General features: G+C 44.8%; 1 protein-coding gene across 1 annotated transcript; it reads right to left on the bottom strand.

Moving 5' to 3' along the window:
• Nucleotides 1–331: 331 nt before the first annotated feature.
• TSPAN6 (tetraspanin 6) lies at nt 332–19,190 on the bottom strand. The gene is made up of 8 exons (XM_083160316.1): nt 19,039–19,190; nt 8,346–8,534; nt 7,772–7,846; nt 6,557–6,655; nt 4,840–4,995; nt 3,472–3,555; nt 2,313–2,408; nt 332–2,191 (listed from the first exon to the last, which is right to left on the bottom strand). The coding sequence occupies exons 1-7, from the start codon at nt 19,123–19,125 to the stop codon at nt 2,340–2,342; spliced, it is 759 nt and encodes a 252-aa protein (XP_083016442.1). The 5' UTR covers nt 19,126–19,190; the 3' UTR covers nt 332–2,191; nt 2,313–2,339.
• Nucleotides 19,191–21,168: the final 1,978 nt, after the last annotated feature.

Genomic DNA, 21,168 nt, shown 5'->3' with positions numbered 1-21,168 from the left:
GAAAGTGATGGTCAGAATGAGATCCCCGACAGTCAGTGGAAGATGAGCGAGATGATGGAGAGAGATAAATTTGGGCCACATCAGAAGGTGATGAAGGGATGAAGCTTCCATGAGAGGATGTATAGAGGAAGAAGAGTAGGGGGCAGAGAGCACAGTCAGGAGACACCAGTAGGTAAAGGGAGAGAGGTGGAGACAGAGATGGGGAAGGTTGGAGAGGTAGCAGTTGACCAATGAACGGACAGCGTCACATCGGCCAATGGAATTCCGCGGACATCTATAGGAGGATGAGGACAGCGTATATCTGCCGGTATAAAGGAATCATACACCCGTATTAGAAGAAATTGCAACTTTATTACATATGGAAGACATTATTATCCTAAACACGGTAAGAAAATCTCACATTACAGCAGCATATAATACTGATAATCAATGTGACGCGCTGCTCGAGGGACGAGTAACGCACGCCTTAGTAAACGCTGTGTTCCCTTTCACTTTTATTGGAAAATACAAGTTCAGATAATAAAACCTAAAAAAAACACCCAATAGGTCGCTGAATCCCGGCCAGTATCTAGAATGGAACAAAGCTTCAACACCAGCAAAAATATGAACATATATATCTGCAGGGGCCGAAACCTAATAGCCACATACAAATATAACTTATTATTAACCACAAGATCAGCGAGTGGGAAGCTACACATGATGGTTTATCAGCCGCATGAATTCAAGTCCTACTACAATATATATTTCTCTTGCTACATATAAGATAATGCTAATGAACAAGACCGCGAGAATCAGTCCTGGTAAGATGCGGGAAGTGTCAAAGGTCAACGTCATCGTTGTATGGATTACATCTTCCTTCCGCTCCCGCCCTGCCAAAGAATGGCTACAAGGGCAGCCTACCCAAGTCGTGCAATTTGGGGTAAAGGTGCCGATATATCAGCTGTTTGACTCAACGGCTGATATATCGATGCACCATCGGCCAGGGTGCACCAATGATATATATGTGAAAGGCGTGCAACGCAGCCGATGCCCGATATATCTTGGTGCATCGAGCTGTGTGTACGGCCGGTCCGCCGCCCGCCCGTACAGCCGCGTAGGAGCAGCCGATGATTGACAGCTCAGTGGGCTGGGCGATATGGATTTAAACAGAGATAAAGAACATGCCTGTAGTGTGAATTCACTTTTTATGGTTAGTGTCATTGAGGAAGTGGACCGGGTGGCCGAGAGGTATCAAGGTGGGGGGGGGGATTTCAGCTTCAGAAGCCCAAATTTCATTTTATAGTGTTTTATTACAACTGGGAAAGCGATTTAAACATCACAGTTTATAATGAGCTCTGCCTAATGGGGTCCCCATGAATATAATGGACATTAAAATAGGATAGTCTTGGGTTTTTTTAAGGCTAAAAAAACTGACTTCCTCTCACAAGGGGGACGATTCAGACGTCTGCGAATACGCAGCCGGTCCGGTAATCGAAACACCACGCATGCACACGGTCTGCAGTGCGCATGTGCGGGGTCCCCTGCTTACGTTGAGCAGGACTGAAGGTTCTCGGATTGGTTGAACAGTCATCCCGCTGTGAAGCTCCGTGCAAGAGGGAAAATCTCCTGTTTGGCCTCTTACAACCACAAGGGGGAGCCACAGGACTGGCAGTTGGAAGGTAAATATTTGATTTCACCTTATGTCACCCGTAATGTCTGTAGTAACAAAACTGAAAGGGAGCTTAATATTTAACAAAATCTGGTGAAAAGATCTAGCATAATAGGTTAATTTGGCATAGGGTGAACCCACAGCAGAAAGATAGGAGCACAGACTGAATTTGAGCGATATCTGCAATCGAGAATACATATCCTTATATAAAGGCACGGTCCCTCACATTAGACCAAAGCAGGGATAGAGAACCTACGGCTCATTAGGTATTAAAGAACTACATGTCCAAGCATGCCACGCCAGCCTTTGGAGATACCCAGGCCCCCTCTCCATGCCTTAAAGCCTCTTTACCTGTGATTATAAAATACATTATTTCACACAATATTAAATATCCTTTAAAAATGGTCTTGAAATGAGAAAGTTTGGGCAAACGCAAGAGTCACCCATCAAGAGACGAGGTAATAAAAGCAAAAACAAAGGCGTCTCCTAAATCACCAGACGAGGGACAAGAAGAGGATCCGAGGGTCAAACAAAGACAATTCCCTAAAATAAGAAAAAAGTACATTAGAATGTTACATGTGAGGTGTAATCCATGTCTGGAGCTTTAGTGACATATCGCTCTCTAGTGGCCGCAGAGGGTGTTACAGCCTCTGTCGCACCGTACCTTAACTCCTGCTCGGCTAGGTGACATTTACACCATCTCGTACTGGTTGTTTGTGATGTAACGAGACAGACAACAGGACAGGAACATCCCCACCAGCTACAAAACAAGAGAACATGTGGATGGATTAATACTTTATACCATGATCTTATAACAGCTTTAGGAACTAGATGAATTGTCAATTTTATTGCTGCCGGGATCTAGTAAATTTTTAAGATATTGGCCCTTATACTGGTTCACTCGCAAAGGCAAATTCCGTCTCAAATGGACAAAACCATGCTGCACTGCAGGTGGGGCAGATGTTCTCAGAGAGAAATAGATTTGGGTGGGTTTTACTTCAAAGTGAGATCTATATTGCAGTGTAAAAAGAAAGCAGTCAGTATTTTCCCTGCACAGAAACAAAATAACTCACCCAAATCTAACTCTCTGCACAATACAGTGCACCCTGCAGTGCACATGGTTTTGTCCATTTAAGAAGAAATTTGCCTTTGCGAGTGAACCAGAATAAGGGCCATAGATCAATCGTCTGAATTTTCTTTACTGATATACTACTGGTATATAATGCCAATTCATGTGATATTTACTTTCCTTTAAAATGGGAAATTTTGAGAAGCCTGCTCAAGGCTTGCCTGCTATCTGAAGCAAGTCATCTGAAGCAAGCAATGAGTTAGAACTGGAGTTTGGACTGGATTTGGACACTGCCACGTTTTATTTTTGCTTTTCCCAAATAACCATCTGTCTCAGCCTCTGAGCTGAGGAAAGCTACTGTATGTATTACTCTTTGTTTTACCGTCATCAAATACCTCTACCCCCACCGAATGCAAAGCCTGTATGCTGTACCTTCGCTGGATGCACACCCTGCCAGCAACAAGCTGGCAGGGTGTGCCAGCTTTGGAAGAAAAGGGCTACATAAATAAAAATAATATTACTGCTGCCTTTGAGCAGCATGATCAAGATGGCGCCGCTGATGTCTGCCTAGGAGCTGTGCAGCTCAGCGGGCATGTGCTCCCCACATGTAATGCCTCCCCCTTCATCCCTGCTTGATGCTGCACTGTAAATCCACAAAAAAATTCCTAGTGTGCGCAAGCATACATGGCCAATAAAGTTGATTCCATTCTAGTCACTAGACCCCGGCATAAGTATCACAGAAATAATTCCCCACCTGGAAACAGGCTATTCCGAAAGAAATCCCGGCCACAATTCCCATTTGGGACTCCATGACGGTGGTCACCTTGGAGATGCAGCCCTGCGACAGAACACAGAGAACACATAAGGCATAGGCGCATGACAATACCACAAAATGTTTTATCGCACAGAACACTGATTGGTGAATTTGTGGTTATTTACACCCCAAAATGTTTTACTTAGATCCCTGTTTATACTTTATACACACACACACACACATATATATATATTTATTATTATTTATTAATTTATTTATGTATGTATTTTTTTGGGGGGGAAAGATATATATATAATCATTGTAATCTTGAATAATAGAGACAGAACAAAGCCATGTTATAATTCTAATACCAGGCGAATCTGCACTTTTCAGAAAGAAAAAAAAACTTTATACATTATGAATGTAAAAAAATAAAATTATGTAAAAAAATATTATATATATTATAACTATCACCCACAAGTACATTATACCCCAGGTTTCATGTTGGGGTACAACACAATGATGCTGCCTGAGGAGATAATTAGGTATCATTTACTAAGATGGGATTTATATTGATGATGGCTCATAGCAACCAATCAGATTCTGGGCCTGATTAACTACCACTCGCTAAGCAGCGGTCATTTGCTGCTAACCGAGCAGCTTAAAGCCACCTGCCCGTCATGTGACCACAGCCGCCCCTCCGTCATGTGACCACAGCCGCCCCTCCGTCATGTGACCACAGCCGCCCCTCCGTCATGTGACCACAGCCGCCCTTCCCTGGCAGGCATCGACCCGCCTGCATTCCCGGGTGAACACCTATCATTTTTATGGGGACACCCAAAAAGCCCTGGGCATCCTCCCCCGGCCCTCCCTCCCGGGTAAAAAAAGGCCCGGCTAACGTGTAACTCGCTGATGCCATTCGCTGTTGGGGTACGCACATGCTCAGCCCCCGATGATCAGGATTCTGGTTGGTTGCTACGGGCAACATCCCATCTTCAATAGAAATCCCGTCTTAGTAATTTCTCCTCATAATCTCCAATAATGGGAAATTGACTGTATGATGATAAAGATTTTTGGCTAATTAAAACCAATGCATGCTCGTACTGAAATTGGCCATTGAAAACTCAAACCCACGAGACACCTGTGTGAATTCTGCTCAGTCGTTTTGCTGAGAGCACATAGAAAACGCACAGTTTATGATAACAGAAGTCATTTCCTGTGGCGCTGGTGCACTTCCTGGCAGCTTCTGATTGGCTGAGTGATGTCAGTGCACTCAGTGTGACCTCCCGCCTGGCTCAGAGACACTGTGGCATAAGGGAGACCGGAGATATATCAGCATCTCTGCAATCAGCTGCAGCCATTACTTACGTCTGTGTACACTACATCCTTGGCCTTCACCATGTCCTTCATCGCTGCCTCTGAACAGTTCCCTGGGTGTGCGCAGCAGCTCTGGGGGATCCCGCTGGCTTTGTAGTAAGCGCTTGATCCCCAGTCAGTGTAGGACTTGACCCCGCAGCACTTCAACTGCACAGTACAGAAGACAGGTTATTCCCAATACTAGCTGGGAAAGGGGGGGCAAATTTCTGTGTTGAAATACTCATCTCTCCCCACATATACACATGCAGATATACAATCATATATGGGAAAATAAGAAGATAAAATTAAATAACAATAAAAAATGACTATAATGCTGTTCGCTTCCTAGACCACAAGGTGGCGCTGATTCTCAGTTTATGTACAGAAAACTTTTTGCTTGATCACTGTTGCATTGCAACTCTGGGCTACAGTATATGGTCATTTACATGCTTACGTCTAATAGTAGATACTGAAAACGGCCTCCCTAATACTGAAATGAGACTTCTGCCTGAAACAGGTTGTTAACAACTCAAAAACACACTGTTTCTGTGCAAATGATGCACCCGGCAGTGATGTCATATGTTCTAGTGTTCATTCTAGCACCCGCCATCTTTGAAAACCCATGCAGTTGCTTTTCCTTGCCTGGGGTGTCTCGCTGTCTGCTGTGGAGTTTCTAGCACAGGTCTGGTTTGCATATCAATGCTGATATACAGACCACACTGTGCTAGAAGAACTACAGCAGACAGCAACACCCCAGGCAGGGGAGAGGAACTGCATGGGTTTTCAAAGATGGCGGGTGCTAGAATGAACACTATGGGGGTTATTCTAGTTCACTCTTTCTGACAAATTCCTTCTTAGATGGACAAAACCATGTGCACTGCAGGTGGGGTAGATGTTACTTGTGCAGAGAGAATTAGATTTGGGTGGGGTTTTACGTCAAAGTGCAGTGCAGTGTAGATCTATATTGCAGTGTAAAAATAAAGCAGCCAGTATTTACCCTGCCCAGAAACAAAATAACTTACTCAAATCTAATTCTCTCTGCACATTTTACATCTGCCCCCTGCAGTGCAGCATGGTTTTGTCTATCTAAGAAGGAATTTGTCAGAAAGAGTGAACTAGAATAAGGCCCTATGTTCCTTGCTGCATGATGTAGATAATATAATTGGGATGTTGGGCTAGGCCAAGGGTAGGGGTCCTCTAGTTTCTGTGGAACTACACATCCCAGCATTCCGTACTACAGTTTTATAACGATCTAACAGCCAAAACAGTGGCAAGGCATGCTGGGATGTGTAGTTCTATAGCAGTTGTCTACCTGTGCGCTTGTCTATAACCTGGGTGAGGATTTAGGCACATTGGAAGACTGATATTAGTGATCGTGTTTTTGGAAGGGTTGTGGTACCCTCGAATCAAGGGGAGCAGGTCAAACACCTTATTTACTAAACTGTCAATGGGCTTTTTAACTTCTTTATTGTGCCCATTAAGCCTGGATATAGCCCTATCACTGGCTCTCATACAAAACTATGAGATATGAGACGAAATCCATGTAAACCACCCGCCCAGGGGCCGCACTGGTCATTTCGGATTGACGACCTTGATCCAAGTGCATGCACTGTAGGCTGACAACAGAGGGACAATAGCTTGCACTAATTGATACATACAGTATATAAATATATATGGGAACTTTTCCATATCTGTGAGTGGTTCAATCTGAGGGCTGGAAGCTACTCACATTGATCTGAATGGTGTCCACGGCGTGGCTCCTGGGGTCCCCGGTAGTGTTATACTCATTCAGTGCTTGCATGTAGCCTTTTTCAAAGCTGTTCCTAATCTGTCAACAAAATGATAATATGGTGACTGTTTGTGTATAGGAATACAGGGGCTACATGTGTTAAGCCTGGTGAAGTGATAAAGTTGCTGGAGATAACGCAGCAGCCAATCCGCTCCGAACTGTCTAGTTACAGGCTGGATTTGAAAACTGACAGGATCTGATTGGCTGCTGAGTTATCATCAGCAACTTTATCACTTCACCAGGATTAATCAAATCTGCCCCATAGTTATTCGAACCTTCCCTGTATCTATATATTAGCATTTGTTTTAAATCCGCAGACAATTCACTATTATAATCTGGGCTAATAATGCATTTGCATGATCTGGATATACGCAGGTTACTGCATACCAGCTTCCTCCCACTAAAAAATCAGTTTGTGTTAGATACACTGGGCCGCATTCTAATGTGCATATGGCTGCAGGCGCTGACGTACCCGCCGGGGTAACTGAAAAGTTACAGGAACTAGTATTTAGTAATTTAACTCTTTGCGCCCATAATGTCAACTTGAGTAGAAAAAAAAAAAAACAGGGGTCATTAACAAATCACGATTGTCATTTCCTATTCGTCCAATATGCCGCCTAACATCATTGTAGCGCTCATCGTCACTGCGCACATTTGCTTCCCAGCAAAAAATAGATACAAAATATTTCTGCAGTTTAAAAAAAACGTCGGCCAAATAACGCGGCTTGGCTTCAATATCTGATGCCCTAAAGCTCAGTGTATCCCCCCGGTGCAGGCAGTCATCAGTAATATACAGGTAGTGTTCACGCTAGGCTGATTTAGCGGGGAGCCGCACCCTGCCCGATTTTTAAAGGACAAAATGCGCCCTGCCCGTTTTGCGGCGCCTGTCTGTCCCGCTGCCAGCTTCTGCAAGACACTTCTGCGCGCGGGCCCGCCCACATTCGTGACGTTGCATGCGGTCAGCGGGCGGGCACGCCCACATACGTGACGTCGCCAGGCACCCACATTCGTGACGTCGGCGGCCCTTCCCCGCCGCGTTCAAAGTGCCCCTTTTGCTTCAGCACCCTGCCCTCCTGGGATGCTGGAGGGAACACTAAACCGATATATAAATCCCCAGGTGACCGGGGGAGGGGTCCCCGTTCAAAGCGATCTCACCTCGTGTCTGAAAACCAGTCCGACAATGGCAGCAACCAGTTCAATCAGGAATATCAGGGACAGGAACATGGCGTACTGACAGAGAGAGAGATACAAAGCGTAAACATGTTGTTAAAGTGAACTCGCCATTTAGGGGGAGATGTATCAAAGCTTGGCGAGAGATACAGGGGTGGTCTATGTACTAAGCTCCAGAGAGAGAGATAAAGTGGACGAAGAGAAAGTAAAGACTAGTCAGCTCCCAACTGTCATTATTCAAACACAGCCTGTGATACTCCAAGATTTGATACATTTCCCCCACAGTGTGGACTAACGATTAGCGGATGACCTCTGTAGCCAGATATAGTGCACAATACTTATCACCGTAACGTTGGCTGGCACGTCTGGTGTTATCACATATATATACGTTATGTAAAAGGGGTATAGACATGAAGAGGTGCAGATAAATATAGACGCGGGCATCGGAACCGACCACATCGGTGTCCTGCAGAATGTGCGCACACCAACAATCCTACGTCACGCGCATCTGAGACGTAACTAAAGCGCGTTACCATATTTCATGTTCCTTTAAACTCACCAGCTTCAGCATCCAGGTGCTCGCCCGGCAGGTGGCAAAGCAGCCGAAGGTGCCCAGGAGGATGATGACGGAGCCGGTGCCGATGAGGACGTAGGGGACGTTGGTGGCATTTTCGTTGAGAAGGGAGAAGTAGACCTCTAGGCTGACTTTCCCCCAGATACCCACCGCCAGCAGTATGACCCCAGTAATCTAGGAGACGAGGACATTATATGGATACCGGCAACACAGAAACATAACGGGAACAAATGAAATATGATAAATAAAACAGGATCCTAATATAGAAGCCTCCGGTGCAGGAGACCCTCTCACTAACAGCCAATGGGAACGTCAAGGGGAGGGGCTTTGACAACCCCGCTCTTTTGAACTCAAGGTCAACCGCCGAGGAGAGATCTCCTGCACTGGATATTACGGTCATCACTGGACTCCCAGGGGCAAAATTTACTACGATGGGGAGTTCTACTGAAGATGGGAGGTTGCCCGTAGCAACCAGATTCTGCTTATTTATTTAGTACCTTCTAGAAGATAATAGATATGATTATGTCCATAGCAACCAATAAGATTCTATCTATTATCTTCTAGAACAGGCATGTCCAAACTATAGCCCTCCAGCTGTTGTGAGACTACACATCCCAGCATGCCTTTTTAGCATTTACTAATAGCAAAACTGTGGCAATGCATTATGGGAATTGTAGTTTCACAACAGCTGGAGGGCCATAGTTTGGACATGCCTGTTCTAGGTGATAAATAAGAAGTAGAACTTGATTGGTTGCTATTGGCAACCTCCCATCTTCAATAGAAGATCCGGTTCTGCGTTTTCTATAATATATTACATAGTGTCTCTGGAATAATATAGATAACAATGAGGAAGGTTTACATGAAAACAGCAGTACAATCACTTTGTGTTCCAAAGGTCACACATCTCTAAAACGGCCATTTGATAACAGATAATCTCTAATAATCGTTAATACACAATTAGTAACCTGGGTGCCAGTGATATTGGCTCAGGAGCCCCAGGACAGCAGTAATACATCACTGCCAGCTCCTGTTATCATCCACGCCGAGTCCCTGCCAAGCGCTGCCAGGTTATAACCAGGGCCAGTGGACTATGCCCCCGCCAGCAACCACAATTACCACACATTATACGTGCCCTGGGTCGTTATCAGTGTATCTGTTTTTAACCCTTGGAGCGCCAAGTGAATGTGTGAAAATAGGTGTGAAAACCGCCAAGCAAGCATTGTTACCCGTCATGATGACCGGTAATGTCACCTTATATAGGAAATATCTCGTTTCACAAAACATTTTTTCTTTGAATTTATATAACAAATGTGAGCGACGCTGGCAGATATTTTGCACGTCTCACACAGATGCTGGCACTCACAGGGTTAAATAATGAATCCGTAGCAGAGTCAGTGCGGCCCATTTATAATAGGTTGAGTTATGTTGCTCCACCGTTCATGCTGTTTATATGAAGGACTTTGGACAGCGATGGAGACAAGGCAGCGTGTATTTGGGATACGGTCATTAGGTCTACAGCAACTAGGTCAACAAGCATTGGGTCGACACCACTAGGTTGACAGGCAACAAAGTCAACATGGGTCCAGGTCGACATGGGTCTTGGTCGACACAAGCATTAGGTCGACACCAGCATTAGGCCAACAGTCAACATGCCGACATGGGGTTTTTCCACTGTTCTTTAAGCCGACAGGCGGTATTTCAGGCCCTACCATCCACTAGAGCGTGGTGGGAGGATAAAATAGTGTGCTGTGCGTAGTGAGGGCATGCGGTGCACTTGAAACTGTGTCCATGTCGACTGTGTTGACAGTCAAGTCAAAAAACAGTGAAAAACCCCATGTCGACCTTGCCCATGCTTGTGTTGACCTAATGTCCTGTTGACCTAGACCCATGTCGACCCAATGCTTGCCGACCTAGTTGTTGTAGACCTAACGATCCACACCCGTGTATTTACAGTATAGTAATGGTCCCAGCACTAGGAACCTGCACGGTTACGGTGACCATTCATGCAGCGATTTGCGGGTGCGGTGCGCGCTCCCACCCACGTCCCATCACACAGGTCAAAAAGTGCTGCACATACTTTTTTAAACTAATTTCCAATCGCATCGCACGCAATGCGATCGGGACTAAAACGCATGTAATTATCGCAGCGTGTATGGGCACTTTTATTGTATAGATCTGGGGTAAGAAACCTACGGCACTCCATCTGCTGTGGTACTACACCACCTAGAAAGTCCGGACAGCAAAGCGGTGGCAGAGCATGCTGGGTGGAGTAGTTCGGCAGCAGCAGTAGGTTGCCACACCCCCAGCACAGGTGACACGCTGATAACAGGTATATAGCCACATGCCTCTATACACAATATCACATGATTATGGGAACAGAGTTGACCGGACTACGTCAGCCCGGGCGCGCCCTAGGTCACAAGGACCCGGGCTGGTCTATTCCGCAACCTCATTGGCTTCCGCTCTATATGGGCTTTATCAGATTCTCATTGGCTTATAACCTGTAACACAATTCCTGGACAATGTCTGATGTCATCTTAAACACAAACTAAACCCCCCCCCCCCCCCCCCCACACGCACACACTCACACTCATATGACGACAATCACTCACACCATAGCAAACACAATAGGCTGGGGTAACATTACAATGACATGTGTGACACTTACCCATCTGATTGTATCCCGGGCAAGCACAAAAGAGAAAAACAGCGGTTATATTCTGTAATACATTGTTCCACGCGGGCATTTGGAAGAACACAGAGAATGGCTATATTCACAGGTATTTCTGTGCCCAATCTTTGCCCCTCTCACAGAATCACCAAAGTATTTGCTGGCTGAAGTGTTAAGTTACTCCAAAGCATTGACTTAAACTCCCCGATATACATCACACTAGTAACACACACCATTTATTTATTAACAGTTTCTTATATAGCGCACACATATTCCGCAGCGCTGTACAGAGAATATTTGAACAATCACATCAGTCCCTGCCCCAGTGGAGCTTACAATCTATATTCCCTACCACATGTACACGCACACACAGACATTCTAGGGTTGTGGGAGGAACCGGAGTACCCGGCGGATACCCACGCAAACACGGGGAGAATATACAAACTCCACACAGTTAGGGCCACGGTGGGAATAAAACCCATGACCTCAATGCTGTGAGGCAGTAATGCTAACCATTACACCGTCCCCATCACGATTTATCAGGACCCCACTCCAGTGCTGCTAGTTAAATCTAGCACTACACACAATGCTACATCCACACCTACCCTAATATACCACTCCTACCCTCCCACCAGTACACCCTTATCCTCCTCCCACCAGTACACACTCATCTATCCTACTGTCACCGGTAGACCCTCACCCATATCCTCTTGCCACTGGTACACCCTCACACCTAACCTACTCCCACTGATACAACCTCACCCGTATCTTCCTCCCACCGGCACATCCTCTCATCTGTGCACCCTCTCATGTATCCTACTCTCACCGGTACACCCTCACCCCCATCCTACTCCCACCGGTAAACCCTCACCCTATTCTCCCACCGGTAGACCCTCACATCTATCCTACTCTCACCAATAGACCCTCACATCTATCCTCCTCCCACATGTACACCCTCACCCCTATGCTTTTCCCATCGGTAGACCCTCACATCTATCCTACTGTCACCGGTACATCCTCACCCCTATGCTTTTCCAATCGGTAGATCCTCACACCTATCCTACTCTCACCTGTAGACCCTCTCACCTATCCTACTCTCACCGGTAGACCCTCACACCTATCCTACTCTCATCAATAGACCCTCACATCTATCCTCCTCCCACCCATATGCTTTCGCCATCGATAGACCCTCACATCTATCCTACTGTCACCGGTACATCCTCACTCCTATGCGTTTCCGATCGGTAGATCCTCACACCTATCCTACTCTCACCGGAAGACCCTCGCACCTATCCTACTCTCACCGGTAGACCCTCACACCTATCCTGCTCTCACCGGTAGACCCTCACACCTATCCTGCTCTCACCGGTAGACCCTCACACCTATCCTACTCCTGACTATACTACTATATACACACACATGTAGTCTATAGTCCTGGTGTGCCGTTTAGATAATTTCTGTACACACAGAAGTACCATTGGGGGGCACATTAGCCTAGCGAGGGCACCCAGGCAGCTGCAATATTATTACAGGAGTTCTGATTCGTGTGTAGACTCTGGTGGGGTTTGTGATCATGACTAAGATCCCTGCTGAGATTTAAACGGGTGTGGAATATTAGACAGTGTCTAGGTAGACTGTGAATGGGTCGACACCTAAAGGTTAACATGCAATAGATCGACAGGGTCAAAGGGTCGACATGATCAAAATGGTTGACATGAAAAAGTCGACATGAATTGTTCACATTTTTGGGGGTGACCGCATCGGTCACCATGCTTCGGCACACTTCGCCGTTCCCAATTGTAGTCTACTTGGATGGTAAAGTATGCAAAAAAAAGTGCAAGAAAATTAAATAAATTGTGAAAAAACCTTTTCAATGTCAACATTTGATCCCGTCGACCTAATGCATATCGATTTTTTTACCCTGTCGACCTATTGGCTGTCTTTCTTGGCACTGTAGATCTATTAACCAATGGCTGCTTGATGAGACGTCCCGTCAGTTACAGGAGCATCAGACCGGTGGGGACACCTTGTATTATTGCAGCGGCTTTGCCTTCTCCTAATAGACAGTAGCTATTCCCTAATCATACTGTACTGCGGCTCGTTATATCATCAGCGTCACAGGGTCCATGACCGGAACACTTACAGACAATATTATATTTTATTTAACACTCTGACATCCAACAGCCGCCGGTAACAGGATTATTCTGGAACCATGCACAGTACTAAGGTACCAGGGCTTACAGGTCATTACATTGTGCAACCATCATTGAAGCAGATAGGGTGCATCCTGCAAGCTGCTGCCTACGTGATCAATAATATATATCTGATCAGGTCAGAAGGATCTAGGCCAGAGGTTGGTCTGCAGGACAAGCAGAGGCACGTATAGACAGATCCATACTGGCCATGTGACCCGTGGTGCAGAGGCACGTATAGACAGATCCATACTGGCCCCATGACCTGCGGTTACTGCAGGACAAGCAGAGGCACGTATAGACAGATCCATACAGGCCATGTGACCCGTGGTTACTGCAGGACAAGCAGAGGCACGTATAGACAGATCCATACTGGTCATGTGATCTGCGGTTACTGCAGGACAAGCAGAGGCACGTATAGACAGATCCATACTGGCCATGTGACCCGTGGTGCAGAGGCACGTATAGACAGATCCATACTGGCCATGTGACCCGTGGTGCAGAGGCACGTATAGACAGATCCATACTGGTCATGTGATCTGCGGTTACTGCAGGACAAGCAGAGGCACGTATAGACAGATCCATACTGGTCATGTGATCTGCGGTTACTGCAGGACAAGCAGAGGCACGTATAGACAGATCCATACTGGCCATGTGACCCGTGGTGCAGAGGCACGTATAGACAGATCCATACTGGCCATGTGACCCGTGGTGCAGAGGCACGTATAGACAGATCCATACTGGTCATGTGATCTGCGGTTACTGCAGGACAAGCAGAGGCACGTATAGACAGATCCATACAGGCCACTTGACCCGTGGTTACTGCAGGACAAGCAGAGGCACGTATAGACAGATCCATACTGGCCATGTGACCCGTGGTGCAGAGGCACGTATAGACAGATCCACACTGGCCATGTGACCCGCGGTTACTGCAGGACAAGCAGAGGCACGTATAGACAGATCCATACTGGCCACTTGACCCGTGGTTACTGCAGGACAAGCAGAGGTACGTATAGACAGATCCATACTGGCCACGTGACCTGCGGTTACTGCAGGACAAGCAGATGCACGTATAGACAGATCCATACTGGTCATGTGACCTACGGTTACTGCAGGACAAGCAGAGGCACGTATAGACAGATCCATACAGGCCATGTGACCTACGGTTACTGCAGGACAAGCAGAGGCACGTATAGACAGATCCATAGTGGCCATGTAACCTGCAGGCAGGGCCCTACTACCTCTATGCTATATTGCTGTATCTGAACTGTAACATACAACAGCTGTTGTATGTCACACGTACCCTGGTAAACAATGCCGGTATGTGACATCAGGCTGTCAGGTATGTAACGGCTGACTGTCTAATTTAGCGTGTGCGGATGTATTTGCACATTCCCCATGCCAGAAGGTGACTCAGAGATCCAGTAATGCAGCGTACCCAGATTAATATTACATATAGAGAACCTGGGCTTGTGATACGGCCAATATGCTTGTGTCATACCACTTTCACACTGCACCTTGACCAGGGTTATTTGGGTGATGTGAAAGGGGTATTATTGAATAATATGAATGAGTGATCCCTACTCCCATGCGGTACACTTTACACATTCCCAGGAGCATCTCAACATTAATCACATCCGGTGCGAATATCACTGTACTAGACGTGATATTACACAGATCAGCTAACAGGACATTAGCGATATTGTACAGTGATGTCATCCTGTCCCCGCTCCGTACGCGCAGTCGCTGACTGTCAGATTAAGCTGCATGTACAGAGGACACTAGTAATGACCTCGAGGGTGAGGGTACACACTAGGCGATATTACAAACAATATCACTAAGAAGGGCACAAATTAGGGATATGGTTTAAAATAGTTTTTAGTGTATGGGGCTTTTTACAGTATTATACCACAATCCCTACTGTCACATTCCTACACTGCAACCCCCAATATTACATTGTTACCCTACAGTCCCTACTATTACATTGTTAAACTACAATCCCTATTGTTATAGTGTTTAGCTGCAATCCCTACTGTTACATTGTTATACTGCAATCCCTACTGTTACATTGTTATACTGCAATCCCTACTGTTACATTGTTATATTGCAATCCCTACTGTTACATTGTTATTCTACAATTACTTTTGTTACATTATCACACTGCAGTCCCTACTGTTACATTATTATTATTAACGTTTATTTATATGGCGCCACAAAGGTTCCGCAGCGCCGAACAATACACAAATGAGCAATAACACATAACGAATTACAGAACAAGACGGTTTAGGACATGTACATGGTAAATATGGATAGTAGCATCAGGGGACAGGACACTGACACAATCATCAGGGTGGAGGGTTATGTGGGGTACACACCAGGACGATATGGCCCAAAATGAGCCAATTTAGATACAATCTCGACCGATTGTATGTAAATCGGCCGTGTTTTGGGCCATTTCGCTGCCATTTAGATGCGATCCCCATCCGATGCGCGGCCCCGCGGGTCGGTCTTTTCTGAGATCATACCTGCTGCAGGTAGGATCTCAGGAACGACCATTGGAGTGGGTGGGGGTCGCAATCGGATCGCGATCACATCAGGGGCTTTTTCGCGGCGGCTCCGTCAGCTCGTGATCGGGTTGTGCGTTCCTGTGACAACCTGCTCACGAACACCATCGTCCTGGTGTGTGCCACAGACAGGGATGACACAGAAGGGGAAGCAGTGACCATAAGCAGAAGGATAGGATGAGAGATGGTCAGAGACATTGTTATACTGCATTGATCCTCTACTGTTACATTGTTATACTGCATTGACCCTCTACTGTTACATTGTTATACTGCATATGACCCTCTACTGTTACATTGTTATACTGCATATGATCCTATACTGTTACATTGTTATACTGCATATGACCCTCTACTGTTACATTGTTATACTGCATATGACCCTCTACTGTTACATTGTTATACTGCATATGATCCTCTACTGTTACATTGTTATACTGCATATGACCCTCTACTGTTACATTGTTATACTGCATATGATCCTCTACTGTTACATTGTTATACTGCACATGATCCTCTACTGTTACATTGTTATACTGCATATGATCCTCTACTGTTACATTGTTATACTGCATATGATCCTCTACTGTTACATTGTTATACTGCATATGATCCTCTACTGTTACATTGTTATACTGCATATGACCCTCTACTGTTACATTGTTATACTGCACATGACCCTCTACTGTTACATTGTTACACTGCACATGATCCTCTACTGTTACATTGTTACACTGCATATGATCCTCTACTGTTACATTGTTACACTGCATATGATCCTCTACTGTTACATTGTTATACTGCATATGATCCTCTACTGTTACATTGTTATACTGCATATGACCCTCTACTGTTACATTGTTATACTGCACATGATCCTCTACTGTTACATTGTTATACTGCACATGATCCTCTACTGTTACATTGTTATACTGCATATGATCCTCTACTGTTACATTGTTATACTGCATATGACCCTCTACTGTTACATTGTTACACTGCACATGATCCTCTACTGTTACATTGTTACACTGCACATGATCCTCTACTGTTACATTGTTATACTGCATATGATCCTCTACTGTTACATTGTTATACTGCATATGATCCTCTACTGTTACATTGTTATACTGCGTATGATCCTCTACTGTTACATTGTTATACTGCATATGATCCTCTACTGTTACATTGTTATACTGCATATGTTCCTCTACTGTTACATTGTTATACTGCATATGATCCTCTACTGTTACATTGTTATACTGCATATGATCCTCTACTGTTACATTGTTATACTGCATATGATCCTCTACTGTTACATTGTTATACTGCATATGTTCCTCTACTGTTACATTGTTATACTGCATATGATCCTCTACTGTTACATTGTTATACTGCATATGATCCTCTACTGTTACATTGTTATACTGCATATGATCCTATACTGTTACATTGTTATACTGCATATGATCCTCTACTGTTACATTGTTATACTGCATATGATCCTCTACTGTTACATTGTTATACTGCATATGATCCTCTACTGTTACATTGTTATACTGCATATGATCCTCTACTGTTACATTGTTACACTGCACATGATCCTCTACTGTTACATTGTTACACTGCACATGATCCTCTACTGTTACATTGTTACACTGCATATGATCCTCTACTGTTACATTGTTATACTGCACATGATCCTCTACTGTTACATTGTTATACTGCATATGATCCTCTACTGTTACATTGTTATACTGCACATGATCCTCTACTGTTACATTGTTATACTGCATATGATCCTCTACTGTTACATTGTTATACTGCACATGATCCTCTACTGTTACATTGTTATACTGCATATGATCCTCTACTGTTACATTGTTATACTGCACATGATCCTCTACTGTTACATTGTTATACTGCATATGATCCTCTACTGTTACATTGTTATACTGCACATGATCCTCTACTGTTACATTGTTATACTGCATATGATCCTCTACTGTTACATTGTTATACTGCATATGATCCTCTACTGTTACATTGTTTTACTGCATATGTTCCTCTACTGTTACATTGTTATACTGCATATGATCCTCTACTGTTACATTGTTATACTGCATATGATCCTATACGGTTACATTGTTATACTGCATTGATCCTCTACTGTTAAATTGTTATACTGCATACGATCCTCCACTGCTACATTGTTATACTGCATACGATCCTCCACTGTTACTTTGTTATATTGCATATGATCCTCTACTGTTACATTGTTATACTGCATATGATCCTCTACTGTTACATTGTTATACTGCATATGATCCTCTACTGTTACATTGTTATACTGCATATGACCCTCTACTGTTACATTGTTATACTGCATATGACCCTCTACTGTTACATTGTTATACTGCGTATGATCCTCTACTGTTACATTGTTATACTGCATATGATCCTCTACTGTTACATTGTTATACTGCATATGATCCTCTACTGTTACATTGTTATACTGCATATGACCCTCTACTGTTACATTGTTATACCGCATATGACCCTCTACTGTTACATTGTTATACCGCATATGATCCTCTACTGTTACATTGTTATACTGCATATGATCCTCTACTGTTACATTGTTATACTGCATATGATCCTCTACTGTTACATTGTTATACTGCATATGACCCTCTACTGTTACATTGTTATACTGCATATGACCCTCTACTGTTACATTGTTATACTGCATATGATCCTCTACTGTTACATTGTTATACTGCATATGATCCTCTACTGTTACATTGTTATACCGCATATGATCCTCTACTGTTACATTGTTATACCGCATATGATCCTCTACTGTTACATTGTTATACCGCATATGATCCTCTACTGTTACATTGTTATACTGCATATGATCCTCTACTGTTACATTATCACACTGCAGTCCCTATTGTTACACTGCAATCCCTATTACTACACTATAACACTGCATCTCCTGCTGCTGTTACATTATCACCCTGCAATCCCTACTGTTACATTGTTATACTGAAGTCCCTATTGTTACATTGTTATACTGAAGTCCCTATTGTTACATTGTTATATGGAAGTCCCTACTGTTACATTGTTATACTGAAGTCCCTACTGTTACATTGTTATACTGAAGTCCCTATTATTACACTGTGCAATCCCTATTACTATACTATAACACCGCATCTCCCGCTGCAGTTACAGCGCCGCCGCCTCCTCACCCAGAAGATGAAGGTGTAGATGAGCAGGACGCTCTTCAGACAGGTAATGACGGGCTTTGTCTGCAGCCTGCGGGACGGGGACGCCATCGCTGCACCGATCCTCTGCCAGCCAGGCGGCTCTGCGACCCCTGGGCGGAAACTACCGAGTGCCTTGCCGGAAACTGCCGAGTGCCTTGCCGGAAACTGCCGAGTGCCTTCCGGAAATTGCCGAGTGCCTTGCCGGAAATTGCCGAGTGCCTTGCCGGAAACTGCCGAAGCCGCTCGTTCGCGTAGCGAACCTCTGTCGCGACGACTAGGCGATATCGGAATAGTATAGTAGTGTATTCTCTATATATCGGATATATCGCGGAGATAGCGGGAAAAGGAACATATAAGGATTACTGCCAGGGAAAGGTGGCCGGGTTCGGAGATTACCGACTATTCTCCGGGAATCCCCGAACGCCGATGCTGTAATTGGATAGCGGCGAGCTCCGCCCCGCTGCGGGTCACTGTCCGGGCGTAGCAGCGCCAGCCCGAGCAGTGACAGGATAATGGACTCGGAGACGTTTGTGACATAAGAATCACTACTTGTCCTGTACATGACCGCTGTCACCTAGTTACACAGCGCTGTGTATAGGGCTGCCGGTGTAGCAGGGCGTTGTGTAGTGTTACAGGGCGTTATGTAGGGTTACAGGGCGTTATGTAGGGTGACAGGGCGTAATGTAGGGTTACAGGGCGTTATGTAGGGTTACAGGGCGTTATGTAGGGTTACAGGGCGTAATGTAGGGTTACAGGGCGTTATGTAGTGTTACAGGGCGTTATGTAGGGTTACAGGGCGTTATGTAGGGTTACAGGGCGTAATGTAGGGTTACAGGGCGTTATGTAGGGTTACAGGGCGTTATGTAGGGTTACAGGGCGTTATGTAGGGTTACAGGGCGTAATGTAGGGTTACAGGGCGTTATGTAGGGTTACAGGGCGTTATGTAGGGTTACAGGGCGTTATGTAGGGTTACAGGGCGTTATGTAGTGTTACAGGGCGTTATGTAGGGTGACATTGCGTAATGTAGGGTTACAGGGCGTTATGTAGGGTTACAGGGCGTTATGTAGTGTTACAGTGCGTAATGTAGGGTTACAGGGCGTTATGTAGTGTTACAGGGCGTTATAGGGTCTTCTACCATGTTATGGGGCGTTATACAGAGTTATGGGGTGTTGCAGGGCATTATGTAGTATTACCGGGATTTGTAGGGCATTCTACCACAGTACGGGGTTCTATAGGGCGTTACAGGGCATTATGTAATATTGCTGGGCTTTATAGAGCATTCTAATGCTTCACGGGGTGTTATTCAGTGTTACAGGGCGTTTTACCACGTTACCCATTGTTATGCAGTGTTAACAGGGCTTTATGTAGTATTACAGGGCGTTATGCAGTATTGCAGGGTGCTATGTAGAATAACAGGGCATTATGTAGTTTTATAGGGTTACGTGGTGTTATACAGTGTTATAGGGCGTTATACCGCGTTACCCATTGTTATGCAGTGTTAACAGGGCGTTATGTAGTATTACAGGGTGTTATGCAGTATTGCAGGGCGCTATGTAGAATAACAGGGCGTTATGTAGTTTTATAGGGTTACCTGGTGTTATACAGTGTTATAGGGCGTTATACCACGTTACAGTTTAGCGAATGCCTCTGCCTGACTGATAGGAGGAAGGGCTGTGGGCCTCCAGGGTTTGATAAAACAGGCCAAGGACGGCATCTGCAACAGTTTCCTTGGCCCTACAATCAATGGTCTCAATGTTCATCTCAAACTGCGATCGCATTGCAATTTTAGCAATCGCAAATGCAGACAGGGGTCATATACGTTGCAAAATGATCGATCCTCAGATTAAACACTGAACGATATCGTTCAGTGACACTACTGGAACCCCACGCCCAACATGCATGCAGTCACTGATGATATCGTCAGATCTTACAGCATGTTCAGATGATTATTGTAAATCGCAACTGAAAAAGTTATGCTATATAAGAAATTGTTAATAAATAAAATAATAAATAGGGGTTATCATTAACTATCGGTGAGAGCGAGCATCATTAGCAATTTAGTGGGTGCATGCTGAACAATACACACATGGATATCGTTAACGCAAATTGTAT

The sequence above is a fragment of the Crinia signifera genome, chromosome 9, assembly GCF_055691185.1.
Source record: "Crinia signifera chromosome 9, ASM5569118v1, whole genome shotgun sequence".
Lineage (NCBI taxonomy): Eukaryota > Metazoa > Chordata > Amphibia > Anura > Myobatrachidae > Crinia > Crinia signifera.
This window is presented reverse-complemented; position numbering and strand designations above follow the sequence as displayed.